Source organism: Salmo salar, chromosome 05 (genome assembly GCF_965601325.2).
Source record: "Salmo salar chromosome 05, fSalSal1, whole genome shotgun sequence".
Lineage (NCBI taxonomy): Eukaryota > Metazoa > Chordata > Actinopteri > Salmoniformes > Salmonidae > Salmo > Salmo salar.
The window spans coordinates 43,688,155-43,711,361 of NC_138295.1; the positions used below are offsets into that span (position 1 = coordinate 43,688,155).

General features: G+C 41.0%; 1 protein-coding gene and 1 pseudogene across 2 annotated transcripts; one reads left to right on the forward strand and one right to left on the reverse strand.

The window, feature by feature from the left end:
* Positions 1-336: 336 nt before the first annotated feature.
* On the reverse strand, positions 337-1,985 carry lygl1 (lysozyme g-like 1). 2 transcript variants are annotated; one of them, XM_014200130.3, is made up of 5 exons: positions 1,698-1,985; positions 1,446-1,574; positions 1,108-1,304; positions 699-837; positions 337-579 (listed from the first exon to the last, which is right to left on the reverse strand). In XM_014200130.3, exons 1-5 carry the CDS (start codon positions 1,699-1,701, stop codon positions 446-448), a joined length of 603 nt encoding a protein of 200 aa, XP_014055605.1. In that variant the 5' UTR covers positions 1,702-1,985; the 3' UTR covers positions 337-445. The 2 variants fall into 2 exon arrangements, with proteins under 2 accessions (XP_014055605.1, XP_014055606.1); XM_014200131.3 differs by having other exon boundaries at positions 1,446-1,529; positions 1,698-1,963.
* Positions 1,986-16,737: 14,752 nt separating this feature from the next.
* LOC106604957 (iduronate 2-sulfatase-like) lies at positions 16,738-18,584 on the forward strand (annotated as a pseudogene).
* Positions 18,585-23,207: the final 4,623 nt, after the last annotated feature.

The following is a 23,207-nucleotide window of genomic DNA, read 5'->3' on the forward strand; positions in this document are numbered from 1 at the left end:
ACTATACCCGCTGTGCCTTGGTATGTCCCTTATGACGCCTGTGACAAAATGTATCATATAAGTGTGTGTGTGGCAGGCTTACAATGATGGCAAAAAACAACATTTGAGAGTGCGCTGACCCTGGTGCTAGAGGGGGTACACAGCTGGAGGTTGAATGTTTGAAGGGGTACGGGACTATAAAAAGTTTGGGAACAACTGCATTAGAGGATGTTTGCTTAAAATATAAAAAATAATGTTGACCAGTGACCACACAATGACATTTCGTTTCATGTATTTAGAAAATATAATGTATTTCACTGCTTTGATTTATTCCGAAAATAGAAGACATTTTACTGCTTTGATTTATTCAGAGAAGTAATTTTATTGCTTTGATTTATTCCAAAACAGGTACTGAATATTTTCACCATAGGTAGAATCAAAGACTGATGTATATAATGAAGAGTCTTCAATAACCCTGGCTTTTGAACCATTGAGATCTGGCAACAACATCATTGGAATAGTCACCCCCAGTGGTGCCCACGTCCATTCGTTCATAGGTGCGGACATTTTTGTCCCCAGCATTATAGGCTGAAATTCCCCCTGAAAAGATTTACAATATGTTTTTGCCATGGTATCCGTGTATTTGCATACATAACAAACATGTAACTCCTCTCTTCTATCAAACTACAGAGTAAAAAGGTGGGTGAGCAATACAGCACCTTTCAGCTGGTGCTCCTTGGGCCACGCAGGGAATTTAGCCTGGATCCTTCGGATAAACTCAATGAGAATCTCAGTGCCTTGACTGATATGCTTTTCACTGTCCCATGCCCCCACTATCTTGTGGTAGCGCTTGTCAACCTTTGAAAATAAAATATTTAGACATAAATCACACCACTTTTATTTCATTACAAAAATAGCCTATAGTACAATCTAAAAGAGGAAGATGCTATTAAACGTCTCAGATTTCAACACAAATCCCCTTGGTAAGTTCTGCTTCCTCATTCTCACACACAATCAACGATACATTCTGCTTCCTGCATGGTTCATTCTGCTTCCTCATTCTCACACACAATCAACGATACATCAACGATACAGTTGGCACAAATCTTGTGCCAACTGCCAACCAACCTGCATGAGCCCAAAGCCTTTCCCATGATCTCCCCAGCCATGGTCCAGCGCTGACCCGGCCCGGGACTCTCTGGAGATGATGCCAGCGATGATAGCTGGGTCCAGGCCATGCTTCTGCCCCACCCTGGTGATGAGCTCCTTGTACTTGTTCATCCTCACCAGGTCATGCTCAGCCAGTTTATGAGAGGCATCCACCCCTTTAGAGGATTAGGATTGACAGTAAAATAAATATAAAAGATTAATTTTGCAAGTCATTTCTTTCCTATAAAATTATATAGATTCGATGGATGTATTATTATTGATTATTGGAAGGTTCTGTATACCGGTCGCTCACATACCTTGGAGAGTTAGCTTGTCTTGTCTAGCGGTTATCTCTGAGGCCCCACTGGTGTCAACCTTTGTAATGTCTCCAAAACAAGAGGCTAAAGTCAAGAATGTAATGAATCCACCAATTCCAACTCCAACTCCTATCCAAATTAGACAAATACAGATACAATAGGTTACTTTAGCTGGTGCCCTTCTAAAGTAATGTATGTGAAATAAATATAGTTTTATGATTACAAATCATCATACAGTTGAACAGAGCTCACCCATGTTGATGTCTTTCTCTTGGTGATTTCCTGTAAATGAAAGTTCCTCTGACTGATCTATTGCACGTGACAGTTGTGGTTGAGCAATGTGGGAGCAGTAGCTGCCACGCAGCTCCCCCGGGACTGACGCGCAGAGTGCAGAAGAAATATCAGCCCACCGAGAGAAAGAAGCATGAGATTGAATTTCTCAACTTTCTAGAGTTTTCCCTGTTTCCCTTTACTGTGGCAATTGTGATTGAATCAATGCAGTATTATCCACTTTCATTGCAACATTCCCGAAACAAAACGAACTATGCAAGAGATTTTGTTGTAGGCAGAAGACATCGGAGTACAGTATGATTATATTGCGCACAACTCGTACACAGACCGGTGCAACATAACTATAACCAATCAGAATTGCAGTAGGCTTATATGGATCTGTGCCATTTACTTTGAACTGGACTGTGTTTACAGATGAGGTCGTGAGTAGATGTGCTTGTTTTGAGATCATAGCAAGAGCTGCATGTAGCCATGTGTGCACATTTTGTTCATATCCTTTGCTGGTTAGTGAGTTATTAGCCCAGTTATAGATCATTTGTAGTCAGCAAAAGAGGAGTGATTGCTTCATACAACAGCACAACATGTCTACATTTGTAGACATCTTTGAAAAGCAAGTCAGGTAAAGAGCATTTTTTTTTAAAGGGGCAGTGTTGTATTTTGACACAGGCTTGAATAAGCTAAGTAGCCAATAGGCAGAGGGTACCATAATTTGTCTGATTCTCTGATAATGGTATGGGAATAATAATGCATTTTATTTTGTAAAGGGTTTTCTTGCATCAAACAACACAATAACTTTTCAGTCACCTCCTTGTCTGAAGGACAAGTGGATAAACAGGTTCATGTCAAGGCCTGCATGTTTTTTTCAAACATGTCATGGAATTTAGGCCTACATTGAACACCACACATTGGCTGCTGCTGTAGGCTGAATGATAGAGCAGCTATTTCCATGTTAGAATGTTATGAAATGCATTTTCTACATTATTTTTTTATGGTAGGCCACACTGGCACTGTAGGACTACATTATGATCAAATAGCTACAGTAGTCTACTTGGCCACTGTTAAAACTGTATTTTAAAGCGGGTACAGAATTTTCACAACGTTCAAGTTTGCACTCAGCCGACCTGAACTTTGCTCAGTGCTGAAGAAAATTAGAGGGAACATTGGTTGTGAGGTTGCTGCCGGGAAATGGATGGAGGGGAGCCAACTGCATTTTACATAAATAGGAGAAGCAAACACAATGGATGAGTTGTAGATGTGTGTGACACTGAGTTCTTAGTGCATTTGGAAGTATTCAGACCCCTTCACTTTTTCTACATTTTGTTACGTTACAGCCTTATTCTAAAAAGGATAAATATGTTTTCCCCTCATCAATCTACACACAATAAACCATAATGAGAAAGCAACAACTATTTTTTAGCTGCTCAGCTATTTTCAGGTCTCTCCAGAGATGTTCGATCGGGTTCAAGTCCGGGCTCTCACTGGGCCACTCAAGAACATTCAGAGGCTTGTCCTGAAGCCACTCCTGCATTGTCTTGGCTGTGTGCTTACGGTCGTGGTCCTGTTGGGAGGTGAACCTTCACCCCAGTCTGAGGTCCTGAGCGCTCTGGAGCAGGTTTTTATCAAGGTTCTCTCTGTACTTTGCTCCATTCATCTTTCCCTCGATCCTGACTGGTCTCCCAGTCTGCCGCTGAAAGACATCCCCACAACATGATGCTGCCACGACCACGCTTCACCATAGGGATGGTATTGGCCAGGTGATGAGCGGTGCCTGGTTTCCTCCAGACGTGACGCTTGGCATTCAGACTAAAGGGTTCAATCTTGGTTTCATCAGACCATAGAATCTTGTTTCTTATGGTCTGACAGTCCTTTAGGTGCCTTTTGGCAATCTACAAGTGGGCTGTCATATTCCTTTTACTGAGGAGTGGCTTCCATCTGGCCACCATAAAGGCCTGATTGGTAGAGTGCTGCAGAGATTGTTGTCCTTCCGGAAGTTTCTCCTATCTCCACAGAGGAACTCTGGAGCTCTGTCAGAGTGACTATTGGGTTCTTTGTCACCTCCCTGGCCAAAGCCTTTCTCCCCCGATTGCTCAGTTTGACTGGGCGGACAGCTCTAGGAAGAGTCTTAGTGGTTTCAAACTTCTCTACTGTGTTCTCGGGTACTTTTAATGCTGCATACATTTATTGGTACCCTTCCCCAGATCTGTGCCTTGACACAATCCTGTCTCGGAGCTCTACGGACAATTCCTTCAACCTCATGACTTGGTTTTTGTTCTGACATGCACTGTCAACTGTGGGACCTTATATAGACAGGTGTGTGCCTTTCCAAATCATGTCTAATCAATTGAATTTACCGCAGGTGGACTCTGATCATGTTGTAGAAACATCTCAAGGATGATCAATGGAAACAGGATGCACCTGAGCTCAATTTTGAGTCTCATAGCAAAGGGTCTGAATACTTATGTAAATAAGGTGTTTTTATATTTGTTTTAATACATTTGCAACAATTTCAAAAAAACTGTTTTTCGCTTTGGCATTATGGGGCATTGTGTGTAGATTGATTTAAAAAAAATCCATTTTAGAATAAGGCTGTAACGTAACAAAATGTGGAAAAAGTCAAAGGATCTGAATACTTTGCGAATGGACTGTACTGGTATGAGCTACCTATCTATCATGATAATGTGATGCAATTGATCAATTAGACATCAAAGGTGAAAATATTCTGAACATGGGAGTCTGGTACATCACAATTTTGTGTCATATAATCGGACATTAATTTATTTTATTTATAAATAATATTTTTGTATTTCAGAACATGACGTAGCCTTTCAAACAACCAATGGAAACAAAGTGTGTGTGAGGGGGGGGGGGGGAATTGAAAAGCTTGCTGAGGATAGTGGTTTGAGAGAGTTGGAAGTTGGCCCTTCTGTGGTGACGGGAGATGTTACTCCCAAGGGTTACTTCAATGTAATTTGTCAGTGTATTGTGATGTTGAATCAACGTGGAAAATACGATGGATTTGAAAAAAGCCATAAACCAGTACTGTTTTCATCTAATTTCAACCAACGTTGTAAACATTGAAATTAGGGAAAAACTTAAACTTAAATACATTTTTTAAACCTGACTAACAGGTTGTTACATCAATCTAATTTCAACATAATCATCAGAACTGTGTATACGTTGAAATTGCGTTAAATTCCACATAGAAACTAAAATAATATTTTTTATCCTATATTCAATAAACACAGTTTTCCATGTGTTCACAGTTTTCCGTGTGTTCTTCATACACACAGAAAACTGTTGAGCGTGAAAAACCCAGCAGTGTTGCGGTTCTTGACACAAACCGGTGCGCCTGGTAGCTACTACCATACCACAGTCAAAGGCATTTCAATCTTTTGTTTTGCTCATTCACCCTCTGAATGGCATACAGTACATACACAATCCAAGTCTCAATTTTCTCAAGGCTTAAAAATACTTATTTAACCTGTTTCCTCCCCTTCATCTACACTGATTGAAGTGGATTTAACAAGTGACAATCAATAAGGGATCATAGCTTTTTTCCTGGATTCATCTGGTCAGTCTGTCATGGAAAGAGCAGGTGTTCCTAATGTTTTGTACCCTACTTTAATGTAGCATTAAGATTTCCCTTCACTGGAACTAAGGGGCCTAGCCCGAACCATGAAAAACAACCCAAGACCATTATTCCTCCTCCACCAAACCTTACAGTTGGCACTATGCATTCGGGCAGGTAGCGTTCTCCTGGCATCCGCCAAACACAGATTTGTCCGTTCCCACTGCTCCAGAGTCCAGTGGTGTTGAGCTTTACATCGCTCCAGCTGACGTTTAGCATTGTGCATGGTGATCTTAGGCTTGTGTGCGACTGCTCGGCCATGGAAACCCATTTCATGAAGCTCCCGACAAATAGTTATAGTGCTGATGTTGCTTCCAGAGGCAGTTTTGAACTCGGTAGTGAGTGTTGCAACCGAGGACAGACGATTTTTCCGCGCTACGTGCTTCAGCACTCGGCGGTCCTGTTCTGTGAACTTGTGTGGCCTACCACTTACAACTGAGCCGTTGTTGCTCCTAGACTTTTCCACTTCATAATAACAGCACTTACATTTGAACAGGGCAGCTCTAGCAGGGCAGAAATTTTATGAACTGACTTGTTGGAAAGGTGGCATCATATGACGGTGCCACGTTGAAAGTCACTGAGCTCTTCAGTAAGGCCATTCTACTGCTAATGTTTGCCTATGGAGATTACATGGCTGTTTGCTTAATTTATATACCTGTCAGCAACGAGTGTGGCGGAAATAGCCAAATTCACTCATTTGAAGGGGTGTCCACATACTTTTGTGTATATATAGTGTATCTTTATAATTGAGTGATGAGGACAAACGTTGACCCTGCTTTTCTGGTAGACAAAGTGCACAGTTGGTTGCCAGACTGATCCCCTGCTCATGAATGGATGCCGTGACCTACTAAAACAAACAGAGATGGGTGTCATAACATATCCAGCAATGTGATTGCAATGGTTTATCGACCTCCAAAAATAATTTCATTCACTGATCACTTGCTATTTTCACAGCTTGTCAAGCATAGAATCTAGTGTGTCAGGCGACACAAGTAACTTTGTGAGTCCTCACACTATCATGAGGCCTCTGATAGTGACCGAGTTACTGCCCTGGTGACACAGACAGCTTCATCAACAATGACAGGTAATGTGTGTTATGAAATGTGAAAAGTTGTATTAAAAAATAACCGGTTTGATAAACTAATAAGCTAATTCCCCAACCAAGCAAATACAATTTGTAGAGTAATTTCGGTTGTGAAGTGCATTAGCAAAAAACTTTGTCCTTTCTTTCGAACAAAATGCAATTTACAACTTGGCTGTCTATTATATCACCCTGTCACATGAACATGAATCATAGAGTAGACCAGCAAGGGGACCCTGATCAGCATCATGCAGACATGCCCTTGCTGTGAGTATTCCTATGAATGGAACAGTCAGCCACATGTTGGTAAGTATCTGGCCAGCAACAGGTTTCACAGGCTCATCATTTGTGCAAATACAGAAGGTAACCCACTTCATTACATTGATACATTTGATAACCCAATTTTGAGAAATTATTTATGTAAACTGACATTATTTGTTGATTATTTTCTACTTCGTAGATGCATTTAATGTCCAGGGCATAATCTAGTCTGGTGGAACCAGCCTGATTGCTGTGTTCACCATTCTATTTCATTTTATGATATCTGAAGTGAAATATAAAGGTGAATGCAACAATCAGGTTGCTTCCACCAGGCTAATCATAATCACCATTTGTAATGTAATCACTGCTCTGTGTGTGTGTGTGTGTGTGTGTGTGTGTGTGTGTGTGTGTGTGTGTGTGTGTGTGTGTGTGTGTGTGTGTGTGTGTGTGTGTGTGTGTGTGTGTGTGTGTGTGTGTGTGTGTGTGTGTTTGTGTTTGTGTGTGTGACCGACCAGTATCTTTGATGAGCGGCCAGGAGCTTATCTACGCTGCTATACCCATCAATGGGGCTCTGTCAAAGGACTCGGGTTTAGTCTGACCTGTTCAAGGTTTAGTCTAACCTGTTCAAACTTCAACATAGTATATGCTTGTGTGTCAGATATCACCTATCCCTAACTGCCATGCTTGCAAATATGGAGAGTGGTGCTCAGTAATGTATTGTATTGGATTTTCCCCAAACATACCACTTTTTATTCAAAAAGTTAATTACTTTGCAAAAAATTTTGCTAAATTACTTTAGTGCTTTGTTGCAAACAGACTTCCTTCTTTTCACTGTCAATTAGGTTTGTATTGTGGAGTAACTACAATGTTGTTGATCCATCCTCAGTTTTCTCATATCACAGCCATTAAACTCTGTTTAAAAGTCACCATTTGCCTCATGGTAAAATCCCTGAGTGGGTTTCTTCCTCTCTGGCAACTGAGTTAGGAAGGACACCTGTATCTTTGTAGTGACTGGGTGTATTGATACACCATCCAAAGTGTAATTAATAACTTCACCATTCTCAAAGGGATATTAAATATTTGGGGCAGCAGGTAGGCTAGTGGTCGTTGGGCCAGTAACCAAAAGGTTGCTGGATCAAATCCCCAAGGTAAAAATCTGTTATTCTTCTCCTGAACTTGGCAGTTAACCCATTGTTCCCCGGTAGGCTGTCATTGTAAAAAAGAATTTGTTCTTAACCTAGTTAAAAAAGTAAAAAATATCTGATTTTATTTTATTTTTACCCAAAAACCAACAGGTGACTTATTATTAAGCAAATTCTTACTGATGAACTTATTTAGGCTTGCCATAACAAAGGGGTTGAATACTTATTGTCTCATGACATTTCAGCTTTTCATTTTAAATTAATTTGTAAAAAAATAAAACATAATTCCACTTTGACATTATGGGGTTTGTTTGAATTTTTTAAATTATTTATTTAACCTTTATTTAACTAGGCCAGTCAGTTAAGAACAAATTCTTATTTACAATGATGGCCTACTCTGGCCAAACCCCAAAGATGCTGGGTCAATTGTGCGCCACCCTATGGAACTCCCAATCACAGCTGGATGTGATACAGCCTGTATTGTGTGTAAAACAGTGACAAAAAATAAAAATGTAATACATTTTTAATCCAGGCTTTAGCACAACAAAATGTAGAAAAAGTCAAGGGTTGTGAATACTTTCTGAAGGCATTGTAGAGGCATGTCATCATGGAATGCTCTGCCATCAGAGGTTACCTAGGCAAAAAGCAAGTTTAGCTTAAAAAAAAAACATATAAAAAACATATTGCATCACAGCACCTCTCCTCTTTCTAAATATTTAATTGAACTGTACTGTGTATAAGAATATGAATGCAGTGCCTTCTGAAAGTATTCACACCCTTTGACCTTTTCCACATTTTGTTGTATTACAGCAAAACTATTTTGCAAATGCGTAACATATAATAAGAATTGTAATTCGTAACATATGCGAATTGTAATTCGTAACATATCATACGAAATGGGTAACGGACAACCACAGATTAATACATACCATACGAAACGTAACATATCATACTAAATGGAGTTTCTTGGGTTTACGTACAGAATAATACAAAATGCTCTGAGAGCAGGTTGTTTTACATGGATATGACCTTAATTGATCTCTGGCGGTGGAAGCTAATGTATTTGTTTGCTCATGTGTCACTGACAGAAACATTTAGCATGCAATAATGTAGCCTAAATCAAGTGTATTATTTTGCTCTTGATTCGCTTAGTAGCCTTATTAAAATATAAGCTATCCACCATCGAGCTGAGAGCACATTCTGTTTTATCTCTTAATGTAACTTAGCCTACTTCAATATAATCAATCATTCATTCATGTCATTACGAGTCATTCATGCCTTTAAATACAATCAAGCAATTATTTTGAAATTAAATAACAAAGGGAGTCTTGAATAATTAAACAATAAATAAATAAACATATTTTCTTCCAAACAACTATTTGAATAATCGCTCAAAACCGTCGTGTTTTGAATATGTTTGATTAGGAAAATATTTGGATCAGTTAGTTTACAGTGTCCAGCAAGGCACATTAGCAGGGCAGTCATAGGGTGTATTTCGTTAGGATGTATCGGCGTTAACAGATGCTATTGGAATATGAGCTTCTCCTGATACTGAGATGTGCTGCCTGGCGTGGTCTTGTGGATCATTATTCTCCTGAGAGCACTCCACTCCAGCCTATTCATATTACAATTTGAAACATTTCAGGCAAACGAACAAGAAATCAAAGAAGCTGGATATACATTTGGGAATGCGGCAGAAAGGTTTTTGGATCTCCTGGGCCCAGTTTTTCAAAAGTTAGCTATCCGTATTTTGGCTTTTGGATAGGATTAAATGTATAGAAATAGAATATAATTTAATCCTATCCGATGGCCGAAATCTGGATAGATAACTTTGGAATACTTTCTAAAGATGTTCTTCCCTCTCAGGCCACAGAGCCTAAGTAGACATTTTAATCTGACTAAAGGTGTACATTGATATTGGTTTTATTTTTTTCCCTATGTCCCTCGTTTTTTTCTACGTTAAAGTTCAGTTTTCACCCCACACAGTAGGTGGCAGCATGCACCTCTAACGTGTGTTTATGAACTTCCATAATACCATTGAGGAAGAAGACAGGACTTATTTTTTTCATTTTGCAAAACTGCTGAGATTAGTAGGACCGACTGTCTGCCTGGGAGTTCATGGTTAATCAAGGCTGGGAGGTGGGTGTGAGGATGGCAGAAATGAGGTAGAAAGGGAGACATGGTGTTAGAGAAGTACGATGATGGTCTACAGAAGGTGTCGTATGCTGAGGCAGTGAAGAAAGTAGAGCATGATGGGTCAAGGGTGAGGATCCATGTGAGAAGTAGATATGTGCTAGTACAGAGGGATAGGCCAACAAATGATACTTCAGTAAGGTTGGCTTCTTAGCATTAATAGCAAAGGTTATCAACTGTACTGCAGAAATGGAATGTAAATCACAGAAAATACATGTTGTGGTGCCAGCTGCAGAGAAGTACTTGGGTGTATGAGATTTCACTTCAGAAGAGTTACAGGGTGTGTTGAGTGGTAGTGTCCCGTCCTCCCAGGCCTCTGCCTGGAGTAGGATCAGATAGGGTCAAAGGGGTGGTGGGTTTTTAATGAGTGTAGGTTTAGTTGGCAGGGTCATTTTATTTTTCCCCTTTTCCCCTTTTTGTATCAGTGTAATGGATTTACACTCCAGCCCAGTTGGTGGCAGTAATGCACCTTTTTGGTTTTCAACTGCCATTTAAAAATCATGAACAGTTTTTTTTTTTCAAGCAGACACGCTGCTATGTTTTGACAGAGAGATATCTTGAATACTTGTCGTGTGTTTTTATGCAGTTTATTTCCATGAATAACATTCTAGACCATGCACAAGCTACATTAGCGTATGTTGTCTTTGTCTGTCCAGAAATGTATTTGCGTCCTGAGTTGTTGTATCATTTTCTTCTGTCAAGTTGGTGCAAGAAGTAACTTTTCACAAGTTGTCCTAACCCAACATTAAACTAATATATATATTTTTTAAATACTTATTATAGTGTACAAACGTATTGCCTAATTCTTGCTCAGTAACACACTGTTGCAATGTTGTAGCTATAATGTTGCTATGTTGTAGCTATGTAACTCAATGTCTGGTGTGTGTTCAGCGGCTTACTACGTTTCTTCTTCGGTGAGGTTTAACGGTGGTTAGCATCCAATATGTTGCATTACCGCACCTAACTGAAATTTAGTATAAATCCATTACACTTTGCGATACAAAAGGGGAAACTGAAAAATAAAAAAACATTTTTAATTACCCTACCATTTAACCCTACGCTCATTAAAATCCACCACCTTATTCCACTACGTTGACCCTATCTGATCCTGCCCCAGGCCAACGACCTGAGACGGGACACTACCACTCAACACACCCTGTAACTCTTCTGAAGTCCAATTTTATACCCCCAAGTACTTCTTTGCAGCTGCCACCACAACATCTATGTTCTGTGACTTGATAACCATTGCTATGACGCTAAGAAGCCTGGTTTATCATAACCATGGCCGTCAATGTAAGGCACAGGCTCCAAGCTCCTCACAACACCTTCTACCCTTTCCATTTCATCTACAGGAACTCGAACTGGCGTCAGGCTCACTGTGTTTGAACTTGGCACCAATCTTCCTCGACATACACTCTCCCTTGTTATTGCTAGCTTCAACAGATACAAACCCATCCTCTGCCTGCCTCAGTCTTTTCAACCTCTTCTCTCTTTCCCTGCAATCCTCCTCCCTTAACTAATTACCCGACTCCTTCTGAAAATATTTGACTTTTCCAAGTCTAATTCTCTTTTTAGCCTCCTTGAGGGACATGTTGAGCCCTGTACTCCCTCCACTTCCGCTTGCTACATTTGTAGCTGATTATGGTGGGGCAACATTGTAACACTAATTTGTTTTCCTTTAGATTGACCAAATGTTATTTTCATCATAGCTGATGATATGAGACCAACATTAGGATACTACGGGGATCCTGTTGTGAAATCACCAAACATTGATAATCTTGCCTCTAAAAGCAATGTCTTTCTCAAAGCATATGCCCGGGTAGGCCTACAGTAGATAAGTGATTTAATTATGTAGCCCAAGACAACTTAAGTTAGCAATCCATTGTAATTGGATAATTTAATCTATTTTCTTCTTCACCTTTTATATTTATCTTTCTGTCATTCAATTTGTAGCAAGCAGTGTGTGCACCAAGTCGGACCTCCTTAATAACAAGTCGTAGACCTGACACAACCAAGTAATATGACTTTAACTCCTACTGGAGAGTCCATGCAGGGATCTACACAACTCTCCCTCAGTACTTCAAGACAAAGGGCTACACCACTGTCAGTTGGGAAGGTCTTTCATCCAGGTAAATATCCTAGCCATTTTTCTAAACCTACTTAATGTTTTTAGTGGTTGGTGAATTTATTTTATCAGTCTACTTTGAAAAATGTGTAACAATTCTCTGGTTTTCTCTACTTTGTTTAATAATATCCACTGTTTTCAGTGTTTTCAAATATCTCCCTGCTTATTTGGTGCAGGATCACATGTGACAGCTTTCAAATTGCCAGAGGCTGTTTCAGTTGTCTTGTTAATACTTGTCCTCCTGAGTCATTGTGTTGTGCTAATATCACTGTTTTATGTGCTTGTGTTGAAGGCATAGCCTCCAATCACTCGGATGATTACCCATACAGCTGGTCTGTACCTCCTTATCATCCTCCCTCTTTCAAATATGAAGATAGGAAGGTCAGTGTTTGCCTTGACTGCTGCCATGTCTCCCTAGTCTACAGATGCTCTGGTCATGTATGACTTAAATGAATGTTTGTATATTTAATGGGTACTATTCAGTATAGTGAATGGATTCAATTCAGTATACAAACATTCATTTAAAGCTGGAATCCTTAATGGTGAAACTGCCACGTCCGTTTTCGATATTACAACAAAGAAGTTATTGCAAACAGAAGTTAATTGTGTAGATACTGCTCTAAGAAAACCAGGGTTTCCGTTAGCCGGTAATAGCCGGGTTTTGGACAGTATTTAAAAAATAAAAAATAATAATGTATTGTTGAAAAGCTGATAAATAAAATTGCTGCTAGCCAATTGTCCACCGGGAGAGAAAAAAGCCCATGGCGAAATTATTTTAAGCCTATTAATTGATGGAAATACCAGTGGATGTAAATACATTTGACTGGTCATGCGTATCGGTCTATAGGTTAATTTGCATAATTTGGTGGAACTAAATTGCCGCATGTGTACAGTATATTCGTTATGTCTCTTATCACACGAGTACAGCATACACATACAGAGCCTTTGAGTGGAATATCTGTCAGACAGAGCGAGAGCTGCTGCTACAGCATATCGAACAGCAAATGCATAGACAACAGAAGGCAGGCTTCATCAGCGCATCACACACCACTTTGCAATGAGCTGGAGGCAGTATGCATTTTGAAAACATATACTTAATTGTTTGAAACCTGAACATTTTACTGCATATTATGAGGCATATCTTACCTTGCTTCAAAGAAGCCTAGACAAAATCAGATAATATACGTGGAGGCAATTATTTTATATCAACTTTATTTCATTGTCCAGTAGCCAAAGGCACAATCTTTGTCATATTAGCAACCCATGATAGTTGTTGCCTCATCTCTGTCACATGAAACTGCTGGCATGTGCGGTGTGCTTTTGACAAGTCTTTGCCCCGCTAATTGCATTATGGTACTAACGTTCACCTGAAGCCTATTGCCTTGTGCGCATTGCTGAACTTTATAATGTGAATAATAGTTTATCAACATTTTAAATGAATGTTCTGATCTGTTGCATAAGACTTTGCTTTTGAACCTTTTTTGTTTATGTAGCCTAGGCCTTCTGGTTGTATGAATTTGGGATCTATCATACCACAGCTGACCCAGAGTCTGTTTGGAATAGGCTTTCTTTCTCGACAAGCGCACCAATAGAATAGGTACACTTTTCTACTATGGGGGATAGTAGATTGACATAGGCTAGTGATTTTGCTGTTCGTTATTCTTCTTGTTGGCTGAGGAAAAGTAAATGTGGACAGTTATTCTAACATCTTCAAAGTGCACATCAGAATTTGTTAACAAGGACTTCAAATCGTTGCATCTGCCATTTGCATGTTCTGTTAATATGAATTACCTAAATGTGATTTCTGTCGTCCTTAGCACTGTGGGTAGACACCCTAATCAGGTTACTCACCCAATGCCTATGGGTCCGGTACATTTTTCAAATGTCTGCTAATTTAAAATTATGCTGGTCAAATGTCCGGCGCCACATTTTCCAAATGGAAACCCTAGTGGATACCGTAAAACAGCGAAGCACGTTTTTTCCCTCGGACATTGCACAGCGATAGAACAGCAGAATATGGACTGCAATTATATATTTTTTTACCACATTGCGCGAGGCTTGTCACCACCTCTTCAACAAAACAAAAACAACATTGGTAGGGCGGACAGTGGCGCTGTTTCTTCCTACTGCGGATTACATCTTTAAGATATAATGGCTAAAGATGCTTCTTTCTGCCTGTTGTCTGTTTTGAGCCATCTCTCTGTGTAATACTCACTGCTTATCGTGAGATGGTTTTTGTGCATTTTCACATTCAAACATGTAAAATGTTGTTTAGCTGAAGAAAATGTTGGTTTGTTTAGGTTTGCAAGGACATTGATGGCCAACTGCATGTCAACCTGTTGTGCTCGGTGAATGTGTCAGAAACCCCTCTGGGGACACTACCAGACATGGAGAGCACAGAGGCTGTCAGACTGCTCAAGTCCACAAGGGATTCTGACAAGCACTTATTTCTGGCTGTTGGATTCCACAAACCTCACATTCCCTCCAGAATCCCACAGGTACCGCACCTGCAACTGCCCTTATTTTCAGACACTGAGTTTTTAACTGTGCAATCAGATGACATAGATGAGCAAGTATGATTCACTCAATAGAATGTAGATCAGGCTCTCCAACCCTGTTCCTAGAGAGCTACCGTCCTGTAGGTTTATGCTCCAACACTATTCAAGCGCACCTGATTCTAATAAATGGCTGATGATAAGCTGAATCAGGTTAGTTACAACTGGGGTTGGAGTGAACCTTACAGGAGGGTATCTCTCCAGGAACAGGGTTGGAGAGCCCTAATGTAGATGGTATGATTTGTTAACTGATGAAAGTCTTTGGCGATTGCCTAACAAACTTTGTGTGTATTAGGAGTTCTTGAATCTCTACCCCCTAAAGGCCTCCCCAGCATGACCTACAATCCCTGGACTGACATTAGGAAGAGAGAAGATGTCCAAGCTCTGAACGTCAGCTTCCCATATGAACCAATACCACAGGAATTCCAGGTTGATTATACTTGTACACTCTTGGAAAAGTGCTATCTAGAACCTAAAAGGGTTCTTCGGCTGTCCCCATAGGAGAACCCTTTGAAGAGCCCTTTCTGGTTCCAGGTACAGGTAGAACCCTTTTGGTGCCAGGTAGAACCCTTTATACAGAGGGTTCTACATGTAACCAAAAAGGTTTATCCTGTGGGGAGTGTAGGTCCATGATTGTAGGGGCAAAGCTATATTTGTTTGTGTCTCTAGAAGCTTGAAGCACAAAGAAATAAAAAAATGATCTGTTATGATTGGCTACATACATACCATTAATATTTGTGTTAGTGATTCAGGAGTTATGTCAAGACACTCTCATTATAAAATATATATTGTTTATTATAAATCCAGAGTTAAAAATATGTGATGTTTCGGTCAGAGACCTTCATCAGACAATGTTTGTGACTCAGCTCCAGATTCGACAGCACTATTATGCCTCTGTGACGTACCTGGACTCCCAAGTGGGCAGGTTGTCAAATACTCTGGATGATCTGGGCCTGGCTGAAGACAATATTGTGATCTTTACTTCAAACCATGGTAAAATAATTTGGCCATATAGCCCAGTCCTAAACTGGGCTGCGTTCAGTATGAAAAAATGGTGTGCAGTGTTCAGTTAAATAGAAACGTTGCTGTTCTGAATGACAAGTTGAAAAATGGGGAGGAGTTGGGTTGTGGGTTTGTATGACGATTCAAAATACACTCCTGCCCTTTAAATACATCACGCATTGCTCCAAGCCACACCCCACCACACACACCAAACGGAGCAAACGTACCTCAAAGTTTGTTCAAGAATGTGGGGAACATGTCGTTTAGTACAAACCGTCACGCAATGTACCAAACGTTTAATCGAACTGAATGAACCCCTAGTGTCTGTAATGGTTTGTCAATGGCAATACTTGAGGTACTCTTTAGCCACTAGATGGGGGTGTGAGAACATCAAAATTCTGCCTTCACCTTCCTGAGTTGACAAAGACTTACTTCACCAGCTTGGATCCATTCATAGCATATATCAGTCCCTCCAGGATTCTGCGTTCACAATTTTTTTGGGGAAAATCAACAATTCCCTCCATATTATGCGAGGGCTTGCAAATTTGAACAATCACTGCACAAAAAGTCAAATCATCGCATAATACTGACCCATCACCACAGTTTATAAAGAGGGCATGCAATTTCAACCAATCACTGCTAATTTACCACATAATATGGTTCAATCAAGCCACACGTCAACAAACTTTTTCCCTCGTCAGCGCATTTCTATGACAAATTGGACAAAATCATTGCATATTACCGTGCACAATGTCAGGATTTTGGCCTGCAAATATCACAAAAAATCCCTGCCGAAATCCTGGAGGGACTGATATGTTGTCTTGACTATGAACTGTCTGTTGATTTACAGGAGCATCATATGTAAAATTAGTGATTGTTACATGTTTTTTTATTCCATGCCTGTATGTTGCATGCCATGGCCAATAATACATTTTATGTTGTCCGATTGCTTAATTACATTGGCATTTTTGTCAAATATGATTCCTTTCTCTTAAAGGATGGTCACTTGGGTAGCATGGGGAATGGGCCAAATACAGCAACTTTGACGTGGCCACTCGCCTTCCCCTAATGTTCTACATACCAGGTGTGACTGCAGTCTGTCCGTGGCCAGGGGATGAGATCTTCCCCTACATAGATGTGTTTGGTCCAGCACAGCATCACTTTACACAAGGTATTCAGTCATATAGTTAGTAACTATTTTTAATTCCTTGTGTATACTTCTCTTATACTTTATTATATAATTAACTGATCTTGCAAGGTGTGACAGATGAAAGCAGTATGCTGGAAACCTATCCAGTCTTTTTTTCCCCTATCAGACATTGGTATAGTGAAGGAAAGGAAGCCATTGAGTAATTTGAGACTTTCATATTCCTCTGATTTCTTCCTGTGACAATCATTCTCCCACAGGACAGATTGGTGCAAGAGAGGTTTGTTCTCTACTATGTGACATTGTTATTCCCAGTTCTGTTGATGGGTTGTGACTACCTCACTCTCACAGGAGGATTGGTGAGGAATGTGAATGAGCTGCTAGATGTCTTCCCCACAGTGTCTTACCTGGCTGGGCTGAAGCCCTCACACCCCTGTCCTGACAACTCCTTCGACGTGGAGCTCTGTACCCTAGGGAGACAACCTGGCCTACTCTTTCAAGCACCTAGAAGACAGCAAGGACTCGTAGGCCATCGCCTGCAGCCAGTACCCCTGGCCTGCAGACACCTCCCAGTAGAACTCTGACCTGCCTAACCTGAAATAATTCCAGGTGATGGGCTACTCTGCGCTCCTGGGACTACCGCTTCACCCTGTGGGTGGGTTTCGACCCTGCTAGCTTCCAGACTGACCTGGTGGTTCACGCTGTGGAACTGTACCTCATGGAGAGAGACCCAGGCCAGGACCACAACCTGTACAATGGCTCTGAACACAGCCTCCTACTCTGCAAGCTGGGCCAGGACCATCATTAGCTGAACACCCTTACCTCAAACACCACCTCTACATCACTGCAGAGATTAAATCTGATGCCTTGTTTTGATAATTAACTATTTAGAAGGGAAGATCTGAATTGTTGCTATATTCAGAAAGGACTCAACATTTAATTAATTTATTGAATGTCCCACAGTCACTATAAGGGCACTTAATGTCGTTTGTAGTTAACCGTTAAGATATTAGTTATATTAGCTGCTATTATGGTTAAAACCTGTAGTATCTACAGTACATATGTTTTTAGGCACACACATTGTCTTAGCGTGTGCCTAAGATAAAAAGTGAAAAGGGGTCTGTGGGAGTTAGTGTGCTAAGTTTGATCGAATCACAGATGAGACCAGTAGGGTTGGTTTTGCAAGCATAAAGATTTCCTACAGTAATAAAACAACCTAAGGTTAATTGCGTTACCCCGGATTTCTGATAATGAGTGAGATGTATCACATGTGGGATTCGCTAACTATTCTCTCGAAATAACCTATCAAAGGCATCTGTTGGAGACCGACAGACAAGTAGAGTGGCAAATAAGGTGAGCCCCTTATCTCCTTATTTTTTAAATTTTATTTAGCCTTTATTTAACTAGGCAAGTCAGTTAAGAACAACAATACATCACACAAAGCAGCCACAACTGTCAGTAAGAGTGTCCTTGATTGAGTCTTTGAATGTAGAGATTGAGATAAAACTGTCCAGTTTGAGTGTTTTGTTGCAGCTCGTTCCAGTCGCTAGCTGCAGCGAACTGAAAAGAGGAGCGACCCAGGGATGTGCGTGCTTTGGGGACCTTTAACAGAATGTGACTGGCAGAATGGGTGTTGTATGTGGAGGATGAAGGCTACAGTAGATATCTCAGATATGGGGGAGTGAGGCCTAAGAGGATTTTATAAATAAGCATCAACCAGTGTGTCTTGCGATGGGTATACAAAGCTGACCAGTTTACAGAGTATAGAGTGCAGTGATGTGTCCTATAAGGAGCATTGGTGGCAAATCTGATGGCCGAATGGTAAAGAACATCTAGCCGCTTGAGAGCACCCTTACCTGCCGATCTATAAATTACATCTCCGTAATCTAGCATGGGTAGGATGGTCATCTGAATCAGGGTTCGTTTGGCAGCTGGGGTGAAAGAGGAGTGATTACAATAGAGGAAACCAAGTCTAGAACTTTAGCCTGCAGCTTTGATATGTGCTGAGAGAAGGACAGTGCACCGTCTAGCCATACTCCCAAGTACTTGTATGAGGTTACTACCTCAAGCTCTAAACCCTCAGAGTTAGTAATGACACCTGTGGAGAGAGGGGCATTCTTCTTACCAAACCACATGACTTTTGTTTTGGAGGTGTTCAGAACAAGGTTAAGGGTAGAGAAAGATTGTTGGACACTAAGAAAGCTTTGTTGTAGAGCATTTAACAAAAAATCTGTGGATGGGCCAGCTGAGTATAAGACTATCATCTGTATATAAATGGATGAGAGTGCTTCCTACTGCCTTAGCTATGTTGTTGATGTAAATTGAGAAGAGCGTGGGGCCTAGGATCGAGCCTTGGGGTACTCCCATGGTGACAGGCAGTGGCTGAGAGAGCAGATTTTCTGACTTTATACACTGCACTCTTTGAGAGATGTAGTTAGCAAACCAGCCCAAAGACCCCTCAGAGACCAATACTCCTTAGCCGGTCCACAAGAATGGAATGGTCTACCGTATCAAAAGCTTTGGCCAAGTCAATATTAATAGCAGCACAACATTGCTTAGAATCAAGTGCACTGGTGACATCATTGAGGACCTTTAAGGTTGCAGTGACACATCCATAACCTGAGCGGAAACTAGATTGCATACCCAAAGAGAATACTATAGACATCAAGAAAGCCAGTCATTTGATTATTGACAAGTTTTTACAACACTTTTGATAAACAAGGCAAAATAGAAATAGGCCTTTAACAGTTATGGTCAGCTTGATCTCCCCCTTTAAATAAAGGATAAGGAGCCACTCTGGTTATTCTCAAGCATGCTTCTCTTCCTCACAGGGAAATACGGTGATACATCTGTATCACGTGAGAAATGGCCGACTTCCATATCGCAAACATGGTCTCTGAAGCCAGGGTAGTCACAACATCAGCAACCCTCAGAGGCTCTGAAACGCAGGGAGTATGCACCAAGAAGGTGCAGAAACAACCCATCGGGGAAAACTTCATAACTAAGTGAGGGGAAGCCCAATTTGTGCCTCACAAAATCTAAGTTCAATGTGATATGTCCCAAAAACTGTACCCAAGAGGTACACTCCTCTGTAGGAGAGGGACCTTTCAGGCCCCTCCGAAGGCTATCACCCACGCCATTATAAATAAATATAATAGTCCTCATGATCCGGCAAGATACCGTCTAAGATAGAAGGGTCCATTGGTTTCCAAATGAGTGAAGAGCATCATAACCTTGCCTGAGCTCTCATTCCATCCAAGTAGATGCGCAACACGCATACTGGACAATGATGGGGACACCCTTCTGGGGAAGGCGACAGGCAAAAAGCCATAGGCTCCAAGGTGTGATAAAGAGAAAATGTCAACCCGTGCCAATGAGTGGGGTTGGGTACATTAACCTGAAAGACTGTGGGCTCGAACAGTGGCTGGTAAAACGCAGTCCACACACTCGCTTTAGGGACGCCAAGGGCAGTAGTAAAGCGAAAGACCGAGGAATATTACATCTCTATGCTTCTCAGCGGCTAGTAGCTGCTGTGAAAGAATCTTCAGCACAATGGACACGTCCCAGGACGAGCTATAGACTTAGAGGTTGGGCGTAAGCGACGTGCCCTCCCTAGAAATGACATAAGTTTCGATAAACTGTATTCCTGTCGGGTACCTCGCAGGCTGAGAAAGCGGCTAGAGGACCTTAACAATGACAAAACCTCTCCGTCTAAAAAAGTCTGGCATTTTTACAGCATAGGACGATGGAAAACGGAGTGTAGGAAGGAACGATCAGTTTAGTCATATCATTTTTCCAAGAAAATGCATCAACTGTAAAACAGAGAGCATGCCTAAGGGGGCTGACACACTTTTCCAGGAGTCGCAGGCCTGCTATAGCATCCGGGTGAGGGTATATAATTGCTTTGTTTGCTAGGGTACAAATCCTGCATGATGATAGCTGCCTGGACTGGTCGTGAGCAGCGTGTACCGGCTGACCGGAAAGTCACTGGCCATCGAGGGGCTCAAAGATGACAGGGAGGTCCTATTTCTTTGCTCCATGTGGACTGAAAACGGAGGATAGGCAACATACATTTGTTCTTAACTGACTTGCCTAGTTAAAGAAGTGGGCTCTCTGGGTACAGAGCAGCCGGTGGCATGATGTAAGATGTCAGGCACTGTAGCCAAAGGGAAAGCAGCGCATTGTTCCTAATACAGTATTCCTAATCCTGGGCAGTAGGATATTACTGGTATGTCTTGGCCCTGCTCCATTGAGGAGATGTGTTTAAAAGCGAAGATTTATCCTCAGCCGCTCGCTCCCGTAAGATGGGGATGCAGAGCCGGCAGTGGTCTGGTTGCGTGAACCAATCGCAGTAGAAGCGGGATGAGGAAAAGCTGATGCTTTGTGGACTTGGGAGTACAAGTTTGTTATTAAGGCACATGAAAGTTCACATGTTCCAAAACACATTTTGATAAAAAATGAATGTTTACATTCAAATGCTTCTCCTGTGAAGTAGTGACGTGCGTCATACGTTTAGTTTCCTGAAACTAGTCACATTTAGTTAGCATTCTCTATGGGGTTTTACATGTATTTGTTGGCATTGCTGACCTTCATTAGAGTATCAGTGGGGTTTGAAAACAGCACCCCTTGTGTTCAGTGCCAGTATTGGAGAATATCCCAGTATGGCACAAGGTCGGTATGACAATCTGGATGCCACCCAAGCCTAATAGGTGATACTAGCGAATCCCACATGTGGTACATCAAAACAAGTATTTGAAAGAGAACCAACTGCAATGATGAAATGCATTCTGTAGCCTGTTCTTTCAGCTAGGGAAAAGAGATGGATTACAGAGTATGCTGCATCACATCCGGCCGGGATTGGGAGTCCCATAGGGCGGCACACAATTGGCCCAGAGTCGTCCGGGTTTGGCCGGGGTAGGCCGTCATTGTAAATAAGAATTTGTTTTTAATTGATTTTCCTAGTTAAAGGTTAAATAAAAAATATATATAAAAATGGAAGCACTTGGATTTGTTGATCATTAGGGCCAACATATTAACGGAAGGTCTTGGTAAACATGCAGCGCTGTACTGTAAAACTCTTCAGTTTCATGCTTTGCACGAAGATATGTTATATTTATTGAAACACTATGTATAGATACTTTTTTGAAGAAATCTGTTATACAACAAAATCTGTTATAAATATGTATCAATTCAAATATGCCTCGCTCGCTCAATTTTTTGGGAATAAATTCTTGTCAATGTGCAGCAGAAGCGGATACTGAGGTGGATCCTTAGGGAGCACCAATGTATTCAGCTCCAGCAGACAGGCTTCATTGCCAGCTGGGCTGGAAAATTCCACTGCCTTGTTTTTTGCCTTCTGAAAGCAAGGTCAGGCCAGTTAGAGATGGATCCATGGGCTGATTGAAGCTGATATTTTAATTGCTCACGCCAAAGCAGGATTTCGTTTGTGCACGCGAACTTTGGATCTGTGATTTGAACTCTATTTCAGCTCCTGTTTGTAAGTTCTGTAAACTTTTTCACCATGAGGCCAAACAGAGTTTAATAGCTGTGATAGAACTGAGGAGGATGGATCAACAACAATTTAGTTACTCAACAATACTAACCTAAAATGACAACGTAAAGAGAAGGAAGCCTGTACAGAATTACAAATATTCCAAAACATGCATCCTGTTTGCAATAAGGCACTAAAGTAAAGCTGCAAGAAATGTGGCAAAGAAATAAACTTCATGCCCTGAATACAAAGCATTATGTTAGGGTCAAATCCAACACGTGACTGAGTAATGGAATATCTACATAGGCGTACAGAGGCCCGTTATAAGCAACCATCACTCCTGTGTTCCAATGGCATGTTGTGTTAGCTAATCCAAGTTTATCATTTTGAATGGCTTATTGATCATTAGAAAACCCTTTTGCAATTATGTTAGCACAGCTGAAAACTGTTGTTTTGATTAAAGAAGCAATAAAACTGGCCTTTAGACTAGTTGAGTATCTGGAGTATCGGTATTTGTGGGTACGATTACTGGATCAAAATGGCCAGAAACAAAGAACTTTCTTCTGAAACTCTTCAGTCTATTCTTGTTCTGAGAAATTAAGGCTATTCCATGCGAGAAATTGCCAAGAAACTGAAGATCTTGTACAACGCTGTGTACTACCCCCTTTACAGAACAGCACAAACTGGCCCTAACCAGAATAGAAAGAGTTGGATGCCCCGATGCACAGCTGAGCAAGAAGACAAGTACATTAGAGTGTCTAGTTTGAGAAACAGACACTTCACAAGTTCTCAACTGGCAGCTTCATTAAATAGTACCAGCAAAACACCAGTCTCAACATCAACAGT